The 22,392-nt window shown below is 46.8% G+C and overlaps 1 protein-coding gene across 4 annotated transcripts in view; it reads right to left on the bottom strand.

The window, feature by feature from the left end:
* The window catches only part of ARHGAP44 (Rho GTPase activating protein 44), a 132,451-nt gene extending 113,381 nt beyond the window's left edge, over positions 1-19,070 (bottom strand). For 2 of the 4 annotated variants that reach the window (XM_027519585.1, XM_027519590.1), the window contains exon 1: positions 18,710-19,019. In XM_027519585.1, the coding sequence (XP_027375386.1) occupies positions 18,710-18,762 (53 nt within the window). In that variant the 5' untranslated portion in view covers positions 18,763-19,019. Of the gene's footprint in view, positions 1-18,709 lie in introns of all 4 variants that reach the window. The other 2 variants (XM_027519588.1, XM_027519591.1) reach the window with 2 other exon arrangements.
* Positions 19,071-22,392: the final 3,322 nt, after the last annotated feature.

Below are 22,392 nucleotides of genomic sequence, written 5' to 3'. Positions count from 1 at the left end.
CTGTCAGAAAACAACAATCTGTTATTTTAAACCCCCCTCCCACCTGGGTGTGTGGTAACTGATTACAGGAGCCATAAGAACTGACACAGTAGGTGGAGCAAGGCTTTCTCTGTTGTAACTCTGAGCTAAAATGGGGGCTCCAGTGCAATCCCCTCACCCCCACACCATCTATTATTTCCTGAGTTTCCTCAGGACATTCCTTTGCAGCCCTCTCTTCTTAGCAACACTCCCCCCACCCTCCACTTCAATGCTTCGATTCCACCCACCTGCTGAGGACTCCTAACTCCATCACCAATAGACCTCCTCCTGAGCTCCAGACCCAGATGCCCAGTGGAACATCTTCCCCTTGTGTTTCTCAGTGACTGGCAGGACTGCCCACCCTTTGCCCTAATCCCAAACCTCAGGGCAGCTTTATCTCCTGCTGCTCCCTCAAGTTCTACCAAGGTCCCCAAGTCAACAACTTAATTACCTCTAATCTCTCCGCATCTTCCATCTTCATGACCACAGATCTGATCCAGGTGGCCATCACCTGGCTTGAATGACTTACCTAGTCTCTGAGTTCAATAGCGTCATCTCCTCACTGGTCCCTCTGCCCTAGGCTTGCTCCCCTCTCAATTTGGTTTCCCATCCTGCATCCAGAGTAATTAGCCTAAAACCCAATCTCCTCCCCTGTTAAAATAATAGCAGCATCTTACGCTTACTGCTGGCTTATACTGTCCCAGAAACTATTTCAAGTACTGCGTGTGTACTAATTCATTTAAATATCATATTTTCTCATATCATAAAATATATTTTATCATTTAAATCATAAAATATCATGGCAATTATTAATATACCAATTTTGCAAATAAGATAATTGAGGCTGACCGAGTCTAAGTGACGTGCCTAAGATTTTGCAAATAGTTAAGGGACGGAGGCAAGATCTAAACCTGTGGGAATCCAACACTGGAACCCTTGTCATGACCCCAGAAGTGTGGAAAGAGGTCCAGTGATTTGGTAATTTACTGAGCAATTTACCTCTGGTCCTTGTGTAAAATCCAAATTCGCTGAGTCATGGCAAAAGTAGGCTATCCATACGACGTGTGCCCAGGCTTTGCCCTACCGTCCCTGGCACTGAATTATGCAACCAGCCTCAGAAGTGTCCCACTTTGGACAGTAAATTAGACAGTCTAAGCCTTACCCCGACTGCCAATGACATTCCAAACACAGAGAATTTATTTGACTTCCTTGCGGTGCCACACTCTACATCTCTTGGCATTTCTACTCCCTTATCCTGCTAGAAATGCCTCGTCCTTCAGGTCTCAGCTTCCATGACATCCTCCCAAACCTCACTCCATCCAAACACCATTATGTTCTCAGGATGCCATGAACGACGGACCTGTCACCTGAGACGCCACTGTCCTGGTTTAAGTGCGCTTCTCCTCACGTGCACGTTTCTAGCAAAGGACCAGCCACCTGGTAGGTACGGCGGACACCAGACTCCCCTTCAGGAATGAAAGCTATGCGCCCCATCTCGCAGGAACGCTGCCAGATGACCACCTTCAGCGGTCTACCCTCTGGCACTGCTTGGGCTGAAAGTCACCCTGTGTTCCAATGAAAGGTGCGATTCCAACGACTGATCAATACAGAGATAAAAAAATGGCTTAATGCCTTCCTCCCAACCAAGGACGACTCTGAAGAGACATCCGAGCTCCAGACACCAACCCAACAGGGAACCAGCTGAGACCTTTCCTGGGACTGCATCACGGACTCATTTCTCCTTCTGCCAAGTCCTGTTTCCATTCACTTCTTCCACACCTGCTGATGTTAAGAGCATTTCCTAATAACCACTCTGCGTGTTACTCTCAGTATCTGCTTCCTGTGACCCCACCTGTCACCTACCACAACAGTAGGTGGTCAATAGTTATCTGTTAATGAATGACTTCTTTACTTAATACATTTCCACGACCACACCTTCCTCTTTGCAATATGACAATGGCCTGGGTCTGGCTTATGGAAAATCATACTTACAAATTAAAGACATTATACTTAGTAGGGACCAATTCTAAAGCCATGTCCTATTTTTCTGCTTGCAGAGTAAAATCCTGGCGATTAGGAAGGCACAACTACAAGCCTCCAGCTAAATATTTAACATGGAAAACCTCAATTTAGAGGACTCAAAAAACCCATTCTGACACCTGTTAGAAAACCACACACTGCCTCACTGCCACCTCTTCAGAAGCGCCTGCTCCTGCTGTCTGCACAGCACCTGGGACAGCTCCGGACACAGAGGTATCAGCCTGGATCCCTGCAAAGGCGCAGCACCCAACCCAGTGAGGTAAACAGAGCTGGCAGCAGCTGGAGACCAGAGCAGGATGAGAGAAGTGGTACAGAAGCAGCAGGGCGTGTGCAAGCACAAAGCAAGACACGGTCACGGGGAGAGACAGGTAGGGGCGGCATCCGAATTGAGCTCTGAGAACAAGCCTCCCAGCTTCTGAGCCCCTTCTGTATTCCAGACACGGCGCTGGGGTCCACAGACTACAAGCTGGACTATCATGATGACACAGTACACCATGTTTCATATGTCGATACAAACCAGAGCTCTGGAATACGGAAGAAGGGCCCTGACAGATACAAAGAGAAGCGACAACATTCTGACTCAAGGTGAAAACATCACTAAGGTTAAGACTTGAACTTCTCTGAACCACACTTTCAACGACAGTCTAAAAACTCTAGTTTGAAGCATGGGTGGTCTCTGAAAAATTGGTTTTCACACTCAAAATGCTGGGTTCAACCTAGCTGCAGTCTGACTGTCTACCCAGATGCCCTTTTCCTCCTCCCTTCTGGACAAGTACCCATTCCTCCCCCATGGAGCAATCCATCTCTACTCCCAGGGGTCTCCATGCCACTAGTCATCACAATCCTGCCTCCCCTGCTAGGGACCGAGTCAAAGATGCAGGCTTGCACCCAGCAGCCCACGGCACCTCCTCCCTCAGGCACGTGGTAAGTCAATGGAAACATGTAAATATGCTTCACAGGCTGCTCAGGGAAAAGAATTTGCCTGTCAGTGCAGGAGATACAGGAGATGCAGGTTTACTCCCTGGAGGAGGAAAGGGCAACCCACTCCAATATCCTTGGGCTTCCCTAAAGAATCCACCTGCAATGAGGGAGACCTGGGTGCCATCTCTGGGTGGGGAAGATCCCCCGGAGAAGGAAATGGCAACCCACTCCAGTATTCATGCCTGGGAAATCCCATGAACAGAGGACCCTGGTGGGTTACAGTCACAAAGTGTCAGACAGGACTGAGCATGCATATAAACTGCCTTAGCGGAGAAGGCAATGGCACCCTACTCTAATACTCTTGCCTGGAAAATCCCATGGATGGAGGAGCCTGGTAGGCTGCAGTCCATGGGGTCTCTAAGAGTCAGACGTGACTGAGCAACTTCACTCTCACTTTTCACTTTCATGCATTGGAGAAGGAAATGGCAACCCACTCCAGTGTTCTTGCCTGGAGAATCCCAGGGACAGGGGAGCCTGGTGGGCTGCCATCTATGGGGTCACACAGAGTCGGACATGACTGAAGTGACTTAGCAGCAGGTAAGAGGGGAGGACTCTTATCCCATGACTGGGACTCTAGGGACTGCTCCACTTGTCTGAGTCATTTTGGGGCTGCTGTAACAGAATGCCTTAGGGATTCAAGTCGCTTCACATCAGTAGAAATGTCTCCCAGTTCTAGAAACTGGCAAGTCCATGGTCAAGGTGACAGCTGATCTGCTTTATGATAATGTCTTCTCCTTGAGCCCTCATGTAGTGGAGGGGCCAAAGGAGCTTTCGGGGGATTCTTTTTTGGCTGCACCACACTGCATGTAGGATCTCAGCTCCCTGATCAGGGATCGAATCCGCGTCCTTTGCATCGGAAACTCAGAGTCTTAACTACTGGATCATCAGGGATCTCTCCAGGGATGCCTTTATAAGGCCACTAATCCCATTCATGGCCGCTCTGTCTTCATGATCTCATTAACTCCTAAAGGCCCTACTTCCCAAACCACCACCTTGAGGGTCAGGATTTCAATATGAATTTGGGGGAACACAAACATTCAGACCCAAGCATCTCTCTCCCATGTCCTCTCATGGGTTCATGAGCATGAAGAAACTATCTCAGTTGCTGCTACCAGCTGTATTTTGACCGTGAAAAAAAGCCAAGATGCAGGCGAAGGCAAAGCAAAGAGAAATGGTGAGAAAGACACAGGGACCCTGTGCTCAGGGCACCTGGACTCTCCATACCTGTGTGCACACCTTCACCTGAAGCAAAGCCTCCTTACTAAGTGTCTCTGAACTGACATCTGCTACTGTAATGAAAGCATTCTAGGTGATACAAGTGATCCAGTTTCCTTTACTGCAGAACTTGAGAACCTTAAATAGAAATATAGATTGTAAGTCTCTAAGAAGAATCGACAGCGTGCCACATTCCTCACAGTCCGGGGATTTTTTTCCCACAGAACAAAACTCGATAAAGAAGGAGAAGGACATTCTTCTGTCCGTGTACTCAAAAATATCATCTTTCCGGTGTTGCAGGAAGCCAGAGAGGAGAGTCCCAGACAGGAATACACATAAAGAGGACGCTGTAGCAGGCGACGGTAGGGACACAGACAACAAGGAACAATCAGGAATGTTGGGATGGACATGTATACGCTCCTGTACATGTTTAAAATGGATGAGCAACAAGGATCTACTGTATAGCAAGGGGAATTCTGCTCCATGTTATGTGGCAGCCTGGATGGGAGGGGAGTTTGGGGTATGAATGGATACATGTATGCATACAGCTGAGTCCCTTTGCTGTCCACCAGAAACTATCACAACACTGTTAACTGGCTACACTCCAATACAAAATAAAAAGTTTTTTAAAAGATACAGGAATGAAATAACATATATAAATTATGATTCAGAGAGAAATTTGGAGGAACTTACTGGACATGGAGGAGTGAGGAATGACCTCAGAATACCAGGAAACAAGCTCTCCAGGTCACTGCTAAGGTCACAGCTCCCTGGCGAAGTGACCTAGGTTGGGTCTTTGATGTCACTGATTAGAGTCTAGTCAACCGCCTGAGTGGACTAAAGGCCACCGTCCTTTCTTGAGCCTTTGGGCAGAAGCGTCTGGTTTTCCTTTCAGGAATTGCTTCTCCCCGTTTGGTCTGTGTGGACATGTTGTCAACTCCTTACCCTTCCTCGTTCCGCAAAGGGTTGGCCAGGTCACATGACCCACACCAAGCCAATCAGACTCTCCTCTGCAGTGGAATCCTGAGTGGCCCAATGACAGAAAACAACCGGGAACTAACCCCCTTAAAAAAAAATTTTTTTTTTAATTGAAGTACAGTTGATTTACAATGTTGTGTTAGTTTCAGGTGTACAGCCAAGTGATTCAGTTATACATTTATATAGTTTAATATATGTGTGTGTGTGTGCATGCTAAGTCGCTTCAGTCATGTCCAACTCTTTGGAACTCCATGGTCTGTAGCCCTCTAGGCTCCTCTTTCCACAGGATTCTCTAGGCAAGAAGAGTGGAGTGGGTTGCCATGCCCTCCTCCAGGGGAACTCCCCAACCCAGGGATCAAACCCTGGGTCAATTCTGCATTGGCAGGCGGGTTCTTTACCACTAGTGCCACCTGGGAAGCCCTATATATGTGTGTGTATATATATACTTTCCAGATTCTTTCCCCATATAGGTTATCACAAAATATTGAGGACAGTTCTCCGAACGATACAGTAAATCTTTGCTGGTTACCTATTTTAAATGTAGCAGTGTGTATACATTACTCACAAATCCCTAACTTATCCACCCCTCCTTTTTCCCTTTTGGTAATCTTAGGTTTGTTTGCTAAGTCTGTGGGTCTGTTTCTGTTTTGTAAATAAGCCCATTTACAGGGAAGTAACCCTTCCGAAGGTGGCCTCTGTAGGGCTATCCTGTGGCCCCTTTCACCTGGTCACTCCGTTGATTTTCTGAGCTGCCCTTCTCCTTTCCAAAGCTTCATTTTGGCTTAAATTAGCTCTTCCTACTGCCGCAACCAGAGAACCCCAACTGGTCACGAGGATCCACCAGACCTCAGCTCCTAGTCATGCAGACCAAGTTTCAAAATGTGTCTTTCAAAAGTAGCCACACGCAAAGGCTATTAGCCGATCACTTCCTAAGAGATCACTATTCTGTTCTGTAAAATGAGATCTGACATCAGGTCCCTTCCAGAGCATGAAGATAAGATGTTTCCCATGTTTGAAAATCAAGGCTGAGAAGGACTTCAAACATTTCTATTCAGATCTTCCAGGGCCCCAAACTTAACAGTATCACATGAGAACTTCCAGCTACATTTTACATTTGCCCACTTTGAAAGGGTTTGATTTTTTTGTGTGTTTATTTTTAAAGAATTTGGAAATTTTTAGAAAGTGCAAGCAGCAAGAAACCAAACCACTCTTAATCCTACCCAGAGATAAACACTGCATGCTGAACTGTCCAGGCTTTCCTGATTTCCTTCCAGTCTGTTCTATGTACTCTTTACAAAAAAAAAAAAAAAACTGTACAGTCTCAACTCTGTATGCCTTCTGTATCCTGTTTCCTTATCTTAAACATTTCTCCCAAGTCATTACATTTTTTTCAATGTTAGGGAAACGCTAAGATTGTTACAACTGCATAGATGGGCCAGAATTTAGTCATCCCACTAACGTCAGACATTTCAACATTTTCCAAATTTTTCCCTCCTGCAGACTCAAAGTGAAAAGTTAAAGTGTTAGTCTCTCAGCTGTGTCCAAATCTTTGTGACCCCATGGACTATAGCCAACCAGGCTCCTCTGTCCATGGAATTCTCCAAGCAAGAATACTGGAGTGGGTAGCCACTTCTTCTCCAGGGGATCTTCCTCATGCAGGGATTGAACCCGGGTCTCCTGCATTGCAGGCAGATTCTTTATCGTCTGAGCCACCAAGGAAGCCCAGACTCAAAGTATAGCAATAAAGAACATCAGTGTCAGAACCAGCAAATCCAGGAGCAAATCCCAACTGCTGTCCTTTCCTTACCAACTCTGCACCCAGACGCATCACACGCTCACCTGCTTGGAGACTTGTGAAAACACCGGAGGTGTCTCCTGAGGGTGGACCTCTGCAGCCTCAGGGCCCCTCCTGCTACTTCAGTAACTATTCTGAAGAGTCATGAAGATGAAACAGGAACGTCTGTAAAGTGCATTCAAGTGTCTGCCGCAAGACGCAGGACACACACGACCAAGAGCAGCTATGCACACGAAGCTTGTGTCTGCAATCCCAGCAGTATCTATGCCGCGCCAAGTCGCTTCAGTCGTGTCCAACTCTTTACAGCCCACCAGGCTCCTCTGTCCGTAGGATTCTCCAGGCAAGAATACTGGGGTGGGTTGCCATTTCTTCCTGTAGGGGTTCTTCCCATCCCAGGGATCGAACCCGTGTATCCTGCATTGCAGGCAGATTCTTTACCATTTGAGCCACCAGGGAAGCTCCATAACAGTATCCATAAGCAAATGACAAAATAACAAAAGTTCGGTCCGCTTTTCATTTTCCTGATATGACAAACGAGATATGAGTATATACTCATACATTCTACTAAGTTTTAAAATCATAAAAAAGAATGCTTTTCTATAGCATTCGTTTTGTAAAGGTCCCTGCTCAGTTTGTCATGTAGAAGTTGGTAGAGGCTTTTGCAGATACAGAAACTGCTTTTCTTCCAATACAGAGCTTTTAAAAAAGCAAAAGTACTTTCAAAGGGCACTCACTCTCCTTATCCTTTCTGGCGAAATTGCAGTCAGGAAACAAAATGAAGAATTTTCTATTGGCAGATATTCATAGTATGCTCTTTGTGGATGGCTACCAACAAGACACTCGATTACCTTGAGTGAACGTGACAGTGTTATTTTTATTCATGTCAAGAGCAGTTCATTAGCATTTCCAGAACCACCTAAACTGAAGTAACAGGAGGGACCCAGAGGCTACAGAGATCCACCTTCAGGAGACAGCAGCTGAGCGAGGAGCATTTGCCCGCACGTGGCCTGCTTAGGCCGCAGCTCTGATGGTCTGCTCCTGTCTCAGTCTGCCACTTCCACAAAACGGAGCTACGCAGGGCACCGAACTCCTAGCCACGCTTCCACGCTTTTGTTGTTCAACCACTAAGTCATGTCCCAGTCTTTGCGACCCCATGGACTGCAGCACACCAGGCTTCCCTGTCCTTCACCATCTCCCGGGGTTTGCGAAAACTCATGTCCATTGAGTCAGTGATGCCATCCAACCATCTCATCCTCTGTTGCCCCCTTCTCCTCCTGCCCTCAATCTTTCCCAGCATCAGGGTCTTTTCCAGTGAGTTAGCTCTTCACATCAGATGGCCAAAGTATTTCTGCCATGAGTCAAAAAAAATAAAGCCTATAAAAGACACTGCCCAGTCCTGAGTGACAAGAGACAGAGCTGTGGCTTTTGTGGCTCTCCTTTTCCGGGTCCATGAGGGACTGCTCTTCCCTGCCCCAGCTCCAGCTGGGGTGGGGCAGGTGACTTGCTATAGCCACTGGATGTGAGCAGAAGTGACATGTGTGACTTCCACAAAGAACCAATATGATTCGTCACATCCGCCACCATCACAGAGGTGCATGTGGGGTATGGGAAGAAGGAAAACCCCTGGCAAAGTTAGTCCAGATGAAAAGAGGGAAATGCAGATTTGGCTGACAAAGGAGGTACGACTATATACTCATAGATTCTACTGAGTTTTAAAATCATTAAAAAAATGAATGCTTTTCTATAACACAGGTTACTAAAATGACTCAGGAAAAGATAGAAAACATAAATAGCCCAGTGATCACTGAAGAAACTGGGAAAACTGCCAAAGAACCACCTCCAAAAACTGTCCTGGAAAGGTTGTTTTGAACCTTCAAAGAACAAGTAATTCCTTACTTCACCATTGCACAGGAAAAGAAGTGAACAGTCTGTTTAACAACGTTATGGCTCAGTGGTAAAGAATCCACTGGCCAATGCGGGTGACATGGGTTTGATTCCTAGGTTGGGAAGATGTCCTAGAGGAGGAAACAGCAGCCCACTCCAGTATTCTTGCCTGGGAAATCCCATAGACAGAGGAGCCTGGAGTCCTGCAGTACTTGGGGTCACAAAGAGTCAGATAAGACTTAGCAACAAAAGAACACATAGGAATACTGAATGCCCAAATCCTAAACAACTAAATCTAGCATTGTATAAAAATAACTGGCAAACATAGTCAAATAAGATCAACTGCAGGAAGGCAGGGAGAGCTCAATACTAGAAAATCTGCTGAGGCTCAAGAATGTAGAACACAAGGCCTTCATGTGCAGAGGAACTATCACTGGTATATCACCAGTGCAGAAAACAATGCCTGGAACATAGTAAGTGCTCCATAAATATCTACGGCATAAATTACTGAGTGAATACAGTAACAAATTAAAGGAGAAAAATACATGATTACCTCTAAAGACCACAACAATATAGTCAAATTTAACTTCGGTGCCAAAGAAAAATTCAAAATAAAATAATAAATTTATGCAACATGTAACATGATTAAAAAACAAAGTCTCTCAAACCAATCATGCATTTCCAGAGATAATAAGACGGGGAAGTTCACATTTCACCATGTATTCATCAGTAGTTTAACAGTGTTCTATAAGTCCTAGACAATGCAATTAGACAAGAAAATATGATACGTAGAATACTGGGGAGGAAGAAACAAAATTACTATTTGTAGAAAATACGATTACTATTTGGAAAACTCAATACACTCAGTTTCTGCTAAAGTACTTATAAGCAATGGGAAAGTCTGGATGAAGGTGATTAAGATAATTATACAAGAATCAACCACTTTCCTACATTCCAACAATAAAGAATAAGAAAATATCACTTAACATAAGACTCCAACCATTAAGGCTACAGTAATGACAATAACAAATGACCTAAACATAAAAGCAAGATTATTCAGGACCTTTGTAGACAAAAACTAGATTACAGGATCATAAACAAACTTGAATAAATATGTCATTCCCAGACAGAAAGAATTCTCATCATACTAAATACTGCAAAATTGTCAATTTTCCCCCAACTTAATGCATACATTTTAAAACATACTAAAAATAAACCAGTGAGCAAAGCCAAAAGAATATAATCAACTTTTTTAAAATAAGGAAGCTACTTGTAATTAGCTGTGACTAAGGCACACGATCTTTGGGCAAAGCTGTTGAGTCCTAATTGTCAAGCCAGTCAAGGAGTTGCCCCAGATGAAGCTAGGATGAGGGGCCCAGACCAACTCCACTGCACTCCTCCCCAAAGAATGGGATCCACCCCTGCTCGCCTGGGCAGCAAAGCCCACCTCAAATCCTTGCTCAGTGCCAAAGAATTGATGATTTTGAACTGTGGTGCTGTGGAAGACTCTTGAGTGTCCCTTGGACTGCAAGGAGATCAAACCAGTCCATCCTAAAGGAAATCAACCATGAATACTCATTGAAGGACTGCTGCTGAAGCTCTAGTACTGTGAGAGCTGACTCATTGGAAAAGACCCTGATGCTGGGAAACCTTGAGAGCAGGAGGAAAAGAGGACAAGAGAGGATGAAAGGTTAGACAGCACCACCGATTCAATGGACATGAAATCTGGGAGAGAGTGAAGGACAGAGGAGCCTGGCGTATTGCAGTCCATGGCATCGCCAAGAGTCAGAAACAGCTTAGCAACCGAACAACAACTGTTTAGAAACAAAACCTAAACGTGACACCTATGTGATATCGCACGCCAAAATCACAGAATTTGACAAATAAAAGATCTGGTGGCAAAGTAAAATTATATAAATGGTCATGAAAATGTATCAATATTAATGTACGACTGAGTGACTTCACTTTCACTTTCCACTTTCATGCATTGGAGAAGGAAATGGCAACCCACTCCAGTGTTCTTGCCTGGAGAATCCCATGGACGGAGAAGCCTGGTGGGCTGCAGTCCATGGGGTCGCACAGAGTCGGACACGACTGAAGCGACTTGGCGACGGCAGGCTGGGAAAAGTGTTCCAAAGCATAACATTTAAAGCACAAACCATCAAGTGATAGACTTGAGGTCATGAAATATTAAAAATGACATAAAACAAAATATCAAAGGCAGAGAAAACTACAGAGAGAATGCATGGCATAAGACAAAGTATATATACATAATATATTAGCAATGACCTTAAAATCAATAAGAAATCAATAAGAAATAGTCATGAACAAGACTGCAAAGAAATGGGACAAAGACCCATGCAGGCAACTCAGAAAAGGCCACAAACATCCAACAGACATAAAAAATGCTCAACCTCACTATAGACATTTGAGAGGAAAAAAGGTTTTGGTTTTATTCAGGTAATTAACGAAGTCATAAAATTAGTTACTGATGGAGTTGGGGAGAAGAAATTAACAATTCTTCTGAGGATGAAAACAGAAAATGTATGTGCCATTCATATACATGAAATATATACTCACACAGTCTTAAAAACTCACTTATTCTTTGGCCCAGAAATTCCATTTCTAAGACTTCATCCTAGGAAAGTAAACCCATAGGAAATACTTGCTACATGATTACCAAAGGCACTCAGTGGACTCTAATGCAATATTACACAGCTTTGAAAAATCATGCTGTAAACACAGCTACTGACATGGGATGATACTCAAAATATAACACAAAGAGGGAAAAGACAGGTTGCAAAAAGTACACAGCCAATGGTCTCTGTGTCTTTAAGAATAGAAATATACCTATTAAAAACTTGGATGACTATATCCAAAATATTACTGTGGTCTCCAGGTAGCGAGATTACTGGTTTGGGGGGTTTCTGTTTTGTTTTCTGGCCATACCTTATGGCAGGCAGGATCTAAGCTCCTGACTAGGGATTGAACCCGAGTCCCCTGCAGTGGAAGTAGGGAGTCTTAACCACTGCACCACCCATGAAGTCACTCCAGGTAGTAAGATTGATGATTTTTTTTTTTTTTTTTGCCTTTTTGCCCACCCACAAGTTTATAACTTTTCTACAATAAACAAGTATCATCTACACAACCAAAAAGAAAGTTTTAAAAAAAGTAAATTGAATTCTGTGGGAAAATAAACATTTATCCTAAAAATAAACTCTGAAGTTGGAAAATGAAAGCAAAAACATCTGCTTCCTGGACAGAAAGGAGAGTTTAAAATTGCTAGACAGCCACACACTTCCCAAAGGCAGAGGTGTGTCATCACCCAACGGGAGAGCCCTAACTCTCCCCCACTCCCAGTCTCCCCACACCTCTCTCCAAACTACCACTAACTCCATGCAGAGTTGAGGCTTAATTGTATTATTTCCCATTGTCATCAATATAGCATTTGAAATACAGGCTGTCATTATCAATATAGCATTTGAATCTCTTGATTATTATTAAAAGAGATCAAGAGATCCTTACTAATCCCCTCTAAAAGAAACAACCTTCAACCGAATGACTGTTTTGCTCAGCTACTGATTCACTTTGTCTAGAGGGGAAACAGTCCTTATCACCCGTCGTGATACATTTCTTCCCTGGATGGACAATGGGAGGGGGAGTCATTATCTGCTGGTGAGAAGAATGGCTCCCTGGCAATGACTTGTAGGTCTGGGAGAACAGAGTCCTGCAGGAAGTCCTGACAACCGGGAGCAGCCCAGCCCGAGGCTGCAAGCTGGCAGGTCTGCATAGCGAGGAGCCTGGAAGACTCAAGCAGAGAATACATTCCAGATCTGCTAGCCTGCTCATCCGTTGGTGAGTACATTCTGTTTCTCTGTCACACACACACACCGCAGCAGGTGGCCTGACACAGGCTTCCATAAAACTAATGAAAAACATCACTCTGAGACCTTACAAACATGCACAGTGCTCCCTGGGGGACAGGTTTGGGTGTGCCCAGCCCTGTTGTGTAACAGAAAGACACGGGGAAATATAGGCAGGAGCAAAAGAGTCCAATGACTAATCTGGAGTTGGTTCCAACTTTTCCCTATCAGAACAGTGACGTTCACTTCCCTATAGGGCAGTGATGCCCTATCAACTGGGCCACGGCTCTTAGGAGGCCTGCTGATGGGCAAAGTAGTGTCTCAGAGACACCTTCAAGGAAAAGATCCTCACTGGTCTTGGCTGCTTTGGTTCGAGCCAAGATGTCTGCAGCACCAGTGCTCCTGATGGCTGCATCCTCAGCATCTATCTGGGTACCCCTGGTGGCAGCAGTGGCATCCTGAGAGCTGCACAGCAGCAGTGATGCTCAACCCACCCGGCTCTGCACCAGAAACCAAGCCTGCTCAAGGAGCAGTCTAGGAGTGGAAGATGGGGCTGTCCAGACCAAACTTGACCTTCCACTCTCCCAACTCAGAGCTTTAAGAACCAAAGAATCCAACCCAACGGGACTTGGTCCCTCCCACACTTCCAGAGCTCTTTGTCTACTCTCGAGTCCCTTGAACATCACCCTGTTTTGCACACGAGCACTGAGGGCTTCCCTGGTGGCACCTGCCAATTTAGGAGACATAAGAGACGGGGGTTCGATTCCTGGATCAGGAAGATCCCCTGGAGAAAGAAATGGCAACCCACTCCAATATTCTTGCCTGGAGAATCCCATGGACAGAGGAGCCTGGTGGGCTATGGTTCATGGGGTCACAAAGAGTTGGACATGACTGATGCGACTTAGCACAGAGCCCGTTGACAGCCATCACTGGTCAGTGGCTGTGGGCATCTGAGAAGTCCTTTACACTCCGGAGCCAGTGTTTTCAGAGGACTGAATGGGCACAAGGAGCCTCACCAACCATTTCCTGGGTACTCGATGTAAGCCAGGCTCCCTTTAACTCTTAACAGACATCTAGGGCAGGGGCTGCTATGCCATCCACCACCCCTCACTGGAGACTGAAGGAACCTCCTCCTCACCAAGTCAAAGGGCCAGGTTTACTTCCAATTTCTCAGTCACCTAGTGTGTTAGTCTCTCATTCGTGTCTGACACTTTTGTGACCCCATGGACTGTAGCCTGCCAGGCTCCTCTGTCCATGGAAATCTCCAGGCGAGAATACTGGAGTGGGTAGCCATCCTCTTCTCCATGGGGATCTTCTTGATCCAGGGATCAAACCCAAGTTTCCTGCATTGCAGGCAGCTTCTCTACCGTCTGAGCCACCAGGAAGACCAGTTTTACTTCTATTTTCTGGGTCACCTAGCAGGTCTCTAAATCTCAGCTCAGGCTCTATTTCCACCCAACACAAACCACATGCCATTTGCAGAAAAAATACTCTATGTCTTTCAGAGTGCCTCTCACCCCAGCAACTGATAGACTCTCCTGAAGGCAAAAAAACCCCGGTATCCTAAGTCAGCATGAACTGATTCCTCCCTTAACTCCTGCTCTATCCTTCCAAAGCCCAGGAATACAGCTGTAGTCATGCATCGGTACACCCATCACCATCCCAAAAGGAGAGAGGGGCCATGTCTGGAGCCTCTCGCATCCTTGTCTATGACACTGGGACCTCTCGTTCACTTATATATTCAATTGCCAAAGAATTTCGGAGAACCGACTATATGCCAGGCATTAGAGGACAGCTGTTTCTGCCTGCAAGGAGCTTAAAGACTACTGGAAAAGGTAAATGAGACAAGATAAAAATTACACTACACAAGAGAAATGGGTTTTGTTTACTCTGCACGGCAACAGTTCATGAACCAGCACAGAGCCCGGCAAACAGCAGGCATCCAATAAGCATTTACTGGATGGACAAAAGCATGAGCATACAAGCCAGGAATAGCGTCTGCCCAAAGGTACTTGTGGCTACTGTTTATGAAGCATGCCCTGGCTGAGCATGGTTTTGGGTGCTTTCTGGGGGTAATCCCATGACCTCATTGCCACAATCACCACATCACTGGTACTCAGTCCAAGCTTGTACTGCTTGCCACACAAGAGGCCAATAAATCAAGAGAGGAGCTGTTGGAGCAAGGAATAGTGAATTTATTTGGAAAGCCAGCCAACCAAGAAGATGGTGGACTCATGTCCCAAAGAACCATCTCACGTGAGTTAGAATTCAGGCTTCTTTTACATTAATACTTTAAAAAAAAAAAAAAAAAAAGGACAGTAAAGTCAAACATTTCTTGGTTTGGGTTAGCCTCCAGAAGGGATGTGTTAATTTCTTCCTCCCTGCAGTCATTCACAGGTGGGCCTGATCAGGAAGTTTCCTGGAAGCTAAACAAAGGTATTTTGGCTTAATGCTCATGACCTGGGAGGCATGACTCCCAGAGATGGGCCATTATGTGTAATTTAAGCTTACAGGCAACATCCCTTTAGTGATGAACTTGTCATAGAATACAAAAGGTCCCTCCCTATTACATCACCTCAGCACAACCCTTATTATGCCCATTTTGCAGATGAGGAAACTAAGGAGCAGAGCCCAGCTCAAGATCCTGTAGTCAGTAACCAACCAGCCAGATCCATCCCACTCGAAAGCCAGTGCTACTTGGAACCATGAGGCACTTGGTGGTACAGTCTGGAAAGTCGAGAGATGCTTCCCAAGAGATGGGCTGAAGTGAACGGAGAGGAGAAGGAATGTGTGCACAGATGGGAGAAGCAAACCAAGGAGGAGATGACACTTTTCCTAGTTAACTGCAGTGGGCTTGAAACTTTTCCCAGTTGCTGGCACCCTCTCTACAGAGAAGTACTCACTTCAAGAGAAAATACTGCTAACTCCATAAGGTATGTGTAAGTAGAACATTTCCTCGTTGTTAAAGAGACTGGATCTGATCCCTGGCAGTTTTATATTCAGAAGACGTCCAGAACCTACAACTTACAGAAGGCAAGCCAGATGAGATGCCAAGAGTTAGGACCACCCTCCAGCCCATCTCTTAGCCCTGCCTCAAAGACAAGAATGTCATCCTTTCAAAGACACACACAGGGCAAGCATCCAGCGGCTTGTTAAAGCATCACCAATAGGTGGTCCACCAACCCCACACCTAAATGCCAAGCATCCAATCCCACTGCTTCTACCGAGTCAAGAAATTAAGAAGCAGCATTAGGATCATGCCTTGGTACATTCTCCGCAAGAGAAAGTGAACATTGCCCCATTTTACTTACCTGCATGGACCCCACAGTCAACTGGATTAAATAACCATGAACTGAGGACCAATGGTCTAGAAGGCATTGCACTATACACACTGAGCATACAATGGCAGTCAGTACATTCTACAGTTTTGTGCTTGTAAGAAATCAAAAAAATGAAAAAGAGCATTTCAAAGAGTGATGAGTGCTGTGACAAAAATGAACAAGATGATGGGGGGAGTGGGAAGAGGGGAGGGGGACCTCTCAAAGGTCTCTGAGCAAAGACCTGGATGAAAAGGAAGAGGCATGCAGGAAGAGCAGACCCTTAGGCAAGCAGGAAAAGTGGGATCCCCAGATAGAAATGAGCTTGGTGCGTTTGGGGCAAGGAAGGCTGCTGTGGATGGAGCACAAAGGAGGAGGGGTTGGCGGAACAGAATGAGAATGAAAAGACCAGAAGGGAGTCAAGTCTGGCCAGGTCTTATAGGCCCCTGGAAAGATTTGGGGCGCTCAGTGCAATGAAAGGCCACTGGAGGCTTTTCAGCAGCAAAATAATACAAACTAGCTTTTGCCCTAAAAGGTTCACTAAACTCAGAACGTCATCAAAATGGATAGAGACTAGTGATTAACACAATAGTGGACTGGTCCCAACGCTACCTGATAAAGAGTCAAAATTCACCCACACGCCAGCAACCACCAGTGTCTCCATAAACAAGTGGAAAGTACCTCTTAGTGACCAGCTGCTTGGAGCTCCAAGAATATGCTTTTAAATCAGTAAGAACACCTGGTACCTATTCTGAAACCCAACCTCCATTCTCCCTTGGTCATTCCATCCATGGATGAGGCTGGAAATCATGTTTTATGCCCAAGTTTTGTAGTAAATCTTCCTACTTTGAAACAAGTCCTGAAGAGAGACAGCTATGTTTTAGGGATACTGGGAAGAAAGCATGACAACTTGCTAACATTTTGCTTCGATGACCGAAGTGGAACCTCAAGACCAAGTGAGAAGGGAGATCCAAGTCTAAGGTTATGGGTCCCTGGTCACGTGGTTGTTCTGGTGTGAAGACCTGAAGATCCATGCCAGTCCCTGGGGTGATGCAGAAGTCATTCACTAAAGACAGGTCAACTGGACCATCATCTGCTAAATGACCCAGACAGGAAAACACGGTTTCCACATCCAACATTCAGAAAAGCAGCCCACGTGAGGCTCTATCTGTGGCAATACCATGCCAGAAATCTGGGCTAATCTGACTCTGCTATTCATAAATTCTCCCCAATGTGAAAGCACATGTGTTTGGGAAAAAGGAAAATGTATCCAAGTCCATTTTAGACATGGTTGCTTGGGAGCCATCTGGAAGCCTAACAAGCCGCCGGCACCCCCCTGCCCTCAAATGCCCACGGTAATTAGGGCAGTGTGCTTACAAGGGTGTTCAGTGTGCCCCGGGGAGGTCCCCACTCCCGACTGGCCAGATGCTAGTTGGGGCTCCATTTCCCACCCAATAAAGGTATTCGGTTTCTTGGTAAACCTAGTGGAGGGCCCTCGAGGTGTTGAGCTCGTACTTGAACTGCACCCAAGACTGGGTTCTCTGCTTTTCGCCCGCCTTAAGACAGCACACCCAAATTCCTTGGGCACAGAAGCAACGGAAATCTCTCTCCAGGGACAGAAGTTTCACAAAAAACCCTCTCTACTAACCAGTCTGTGTGCAGAGCTTGGGAAGAGACCCACCAGAACCCTTATGTAACAAGAATAGACGCCGGCACCCCACACAGCGGCCCCAGGAGACACTAGCCCAGATGTAGCCCATCTTGGTGATGACAGCCGGCGGCGGGGTCTTGCGCTAGGATCCGGTTCTTTCCAACTCTGGGGCCGGGGTTCCCCACCGCCGCCCCCGGCCTCCCCTACCTGGCTGTGATCTTCTTTCTGCTTATCTCATCTTCCAGAGGAGTTGGGCCTCCTCCTCTGCAGCCTTCACCGCCACCCCCCCTTCCCCCCCGCCAACCCCCCCCCCCAACTGAAATCAGTTTCAGGACCGAGCGACTGCCGCGCCATTCCACCAGCACCTTCCCTGCCGCGGCCCCCACCCCTACCGGTCTCTCCCCGCCACCTAACACATCGACAAACCCGGCCAGGAAAAGAGATTCAGCATCTCGCACAGCCAGAGCCCCGGGAGGGGCAGGCTCAGTTCTGTCAAGCCGACCCACCAGGCCCAACACTGCCCCACCTCCCCGCGCCGCCAGACCCCCCGAGAAGCCCCGAACTCGGAGGAGGAGGGGCATGCATCTTCGAAGAGCGACCACGGGTCGGCGGCCTCCAGCACGATCAGAGCGAACACCTGTTTCCACGACGCTCTGGTGCCAGAGGGAGAAGGGAGTCCCGGGGAGGGGGGGCGGTGTGCAGGGAGGACGAGGTGAAGGGGCAGCTGGGGACGCAGGTAAAGGATGCGTCATTCTTCGCGCTTGGCAACCGGAGCCCCGGAGCGGCGGGCAGAGGTCCAGAATGGCTCGGGGGTCCGAGAGAAGTTCGGAGAGGAGGGGTCGCGCCCGCGAGCGGCGCCCGGAGCTAGAGGAGAGGACCGGCGGGGGCCGGCGCGCCCGCTCCATCACCTACCTGCGCGCGCGGGGGGATACAGCTCCGCCGCGCGCCTGGCCCGCGGGTGACCTACCTGCCCACTGTCTGGTTGGCCAGCTGGCGCATGCGGTTGAACTGCTTCTTCATCGTGGCCCCGCTGGTGCGCTAGCCCGGAGCTGGGGAGGACGGAGCAGCCCGGAGCCCGCCGCAGGGTTACATGGCTCCCGCGCCGAGCCTCCCGGGCGGCGGCACTGCGGAGCCTCTCGAGCCGTCTGGCCCGCGCGCGGCTCCCTCCCGGGGGCTCCACCGCCTACTCCTCGTGCAGCCGCGGAGCCCTCATGGCCACGCCCGGGCCGCCCTGGGCGCCGCCGCCGGGTCCGCCCCGGCCGCTGCCCCCAGCCCCGCTACGGCGCGGGACCAGGGTCTCCGCAGGCTGGCCGCTGACAGGCTGGCCCGGAGCTGGGGGGCGGGGGGGTGGAGGGGGGTCCCCGCTGCGCCTGTGCGGAGGGCGCCGTGCATTCTGGGGCTTGTAGTTCCGCGCCCGGCGCCCACCTCGCCACGGTCCCGGGTGTCCACTTGGGGCCAGCGGCTCTGCACTTCAGCGTTCTAGGAAGGGCAAGGTTTTCCTGCTTTAGAAATAGCAAAGTGGAACCGAGAATACAACAGCAAATAAGGAGCATCCATTGCCTTTTTTTTTTCTTTTTAATGAAATACAGGGCATGTACAATATCATGTCAGTTTCAGGTGTACTGTGTTTCCCTGGAGGCTCGGAGGGTAAAGAATCTGCCTGCAATGCAGGAGACCTGGGTTCAGTCCCTGGGTTGGGAAGATTCCTTGGAGAAGGGAATGGCTACCCACTCCAGTATTCTTGCCTGGAGAACATGGACAGAGGTGCCTCTCAGGCTGCAGTCCACGGGGTCGCAAGTAGTCGGACAGGACTGAGGGACTAATACTTCAGGTGTTTTATATGATGATTTGATACTTGCAAACGATCACCACCATAAATCTATTAACGAACTGTCCCCACACAAAGCTATTACAATGTTACTGGCCATATCCCTTATGTTGCAAAGAGTCCAACAGAACACAGCAACTGAACAACTGACATATAACTGGAGATTTGTGCCTCTTAATCCCCTTCACCTCTTTCGCCCACTGCCTCCCACCCTCCTCCTTTCTGGCAACCACATGTTTGTATTTTAAGAGAACGTGGGGTATTGCTGCTTTGAATTCCCAGAAGGAAGACATGCCTGCAAGAACATGGCTCATAAACCTGCAGATGATTAACACTGAGGGCCAGGGTTAAGCTTGGGGCAAGAGTGTCGGGCAGATTTTGCACCAGGTGTAGCATACATCCCAGAAATGTGATGCTTGCTTTTCAACAAACCTAGTAGGTACCCAGAGGAGAAGGCGATGGCACCCCACTCCAGTACTCTTGCCTGGAAAATCCCATGGACGGAGGAGCCTGGTGGGCTGCAGTCCATGGGGTCGCTAAAAGTTGGGAATGACTGAGCGACTTTACTTTCACTTTTCACTTTCATGCATTGGAGAAGGAAATGGCAACCCACTCCAGTGTTCTTGCCTGGAGAATCCCAGGGACAGAGGAGCCTAGTCGGCTGCCATCTATGCGGTCGCACCGAGTCAGACACGACTGAAGTGACTTAGCAGTAGGTACCCAGAAGCCAATAAAATGATAGTGGCATCATGATCACGGGTTCCAGTTTGACCAGGATCACTTTCTTGTGTGGCTTAGACTCCAGCCTCATGTCCCTTCTACCGCTGAAGAACAAGTGCCATCAGCTGTGACTGGCCAGCAGCATCCTACATGGTGGTGGCGCATTAGCATCAGTTGGCTTTTGAAAAGGGGTCATGACCTTCTGCAGCCTTTATCCTTTGGAAAACAATGGTGACTTCAGTTAGGTTTTATCATCATTTACCAAGTGAGAGCAGTGTGTTGGGTGGGAGGGTCTTTGGATCAAAAAGATATGAGTATTAAAACTCCAAATACCAATTATATAACCTTAGGGAGAAAGTACATACCCTAAGTCAGTTTTTTCATCTCCAATAGAGAAATAATACCGCTTGAGAGATAGCAAAGTTAGAGATCTGTTTGCTAAACTATCAACAATCAAGTAACATCTAAATTTCTATATAGTACATTATGTCCTCTTCATTTACTACAAATAAGATTAGCATGATTGCAATAGAGAGAAATGCTATTCCTACAGCAGAATTACTAATCTGACAAATGAAAGAAGTTTTTTTTTGCAATGGGCTATTTTGCATAGGTTGATTATAGTCTCAAGATGTCCTACATATGGTTCTAAGTATCTTGCTGACCAGCTGAACAAAAGATGGTTTGAGGCATGTCTTGGCTGAATGAACATGAAATCTTTAATTAAGTTGTGAATTTAGCCTCAGCTTATTAGGTCAGCAGCTCTAGCCTATTAATAAGTTAAGGCATTATTTGCTTTTAACTGAGTTATGCCTATAATGTCAATATCATTTTTCTACAAACTAAAGTTATTTCCATTTTGAGAATTTTTTTAAAAACCAAGTCACAACATGTTTTTATATGTATAAATAATAGTGAGGCAGTAAGGACACTGGGTGATTTTTATTAATAGTAGCACTGTCTCCGGTAATGTCTAGAGTGTCCAGTATAGTAGTCACCAACAACACATGGCTATTGAAATTAAAATTTAAAATGTAATTCCTCAGGACTTCCCTGGTGGTCCAGTGGTTAAGATTCTGTACTTCCACTGCAGGGGGCACGAGTTCAGTTCGATACCTGGTCAAGGAACTAAGATCCCTGGAAGCCACCTGGTGCAGCCTAAAAATTAAAAATAATTTTAAAACACTGGGGCTTCCCCGGTGGATCAGTGGTAAAGAATCTGCCTGCCAGTGCAGGAATCACAGGTTCGATCCCTGATCTGGAAGATCTCTCATACTGCAGAGCAACTAAGCCCTCTTGCCACAATTATTGAGCCTGTGCTCTAGCGCCTGGAAGCTGCAACTACGGAGCCCATGTGTCGCAACGACTGAAACCTGAGGCCCGTAGCATCCGAGCTCTGCCACCACAAAGAGAAGTCCGCACAGCGCACAACTCGACAAAGGGTAGCACCCGCTTCCCAGCAATAGAGAAGAGACCGTGCGGCAGCAACGACCCCAAACAGCCAAAAATAAAAAAATCTTTAAAAAAAAATACTATCCTCCAATTAAAACTTTTAAAAGTTAAAAGCAATAAAATTTAGTTTCTCCATCACCCTAGCCACATGTTAAGGGCTTCATAGCCCCATGCGACTAGGGAGTTGCTGTACTGAACAGCACAGAATTAGGAGACTCCTATCATCTCAGAAAGTTCTAGTGGACAGCACTTGTCCTCCAGAACTCTGGCAGACAACTCCAATATCATGTCAGCCTCTGCCTTCAATGCTGAGATATTTCAGTTCTGTTCTGCTTCTCCTCAAAAGACAGCCTACCCTGCTAGACTGTGGTCTAATAATATGTTATTAACTGATGGTTTCTTCACAAGTTTCTGTTCTCCCATGAGTATTTCCTCCATTCAAGAAGCAGCCAGGGCTTTTTCTGCTTCCTACCCCAGGGAGGGGATGACAGTGCAGAAAAAAAGAGAAAGGAGTGTCAAATCTTTTCATCTCTCAAAGCAGACTTCAAAAACACATGTGAGAGAATAGAGTTTTGTTTTTTTTTTTTTTAAAGGGGGTTTTGAGTTTGAAGATTATGGGCTTTGGAATGTTTATGTCTATGCCATAAATA

The sequence above is a fragment of the Bos indicus x Bos taurus genome, chromosome 19 (genome assembly GCF_003369695.1).
Source record: "Bos indicus x Bos taurus breed Angus x Brahman F1 hybrid chromosome 19, Bos_hybrid_MaternalHap_v2.0, whole genome shotgun sequence".
NCBI classification, from domain to species: Eukaryota; Metazoa; Chordata; class Mammalia; order Artiodactyla; family Bovidae; genus Bos; species Bos indicus x Bos taurus.
Note: the sequence above shows the minus strand (reverse complement) of the source record. Positions and strands in the feature narration are given on the sequence as shown.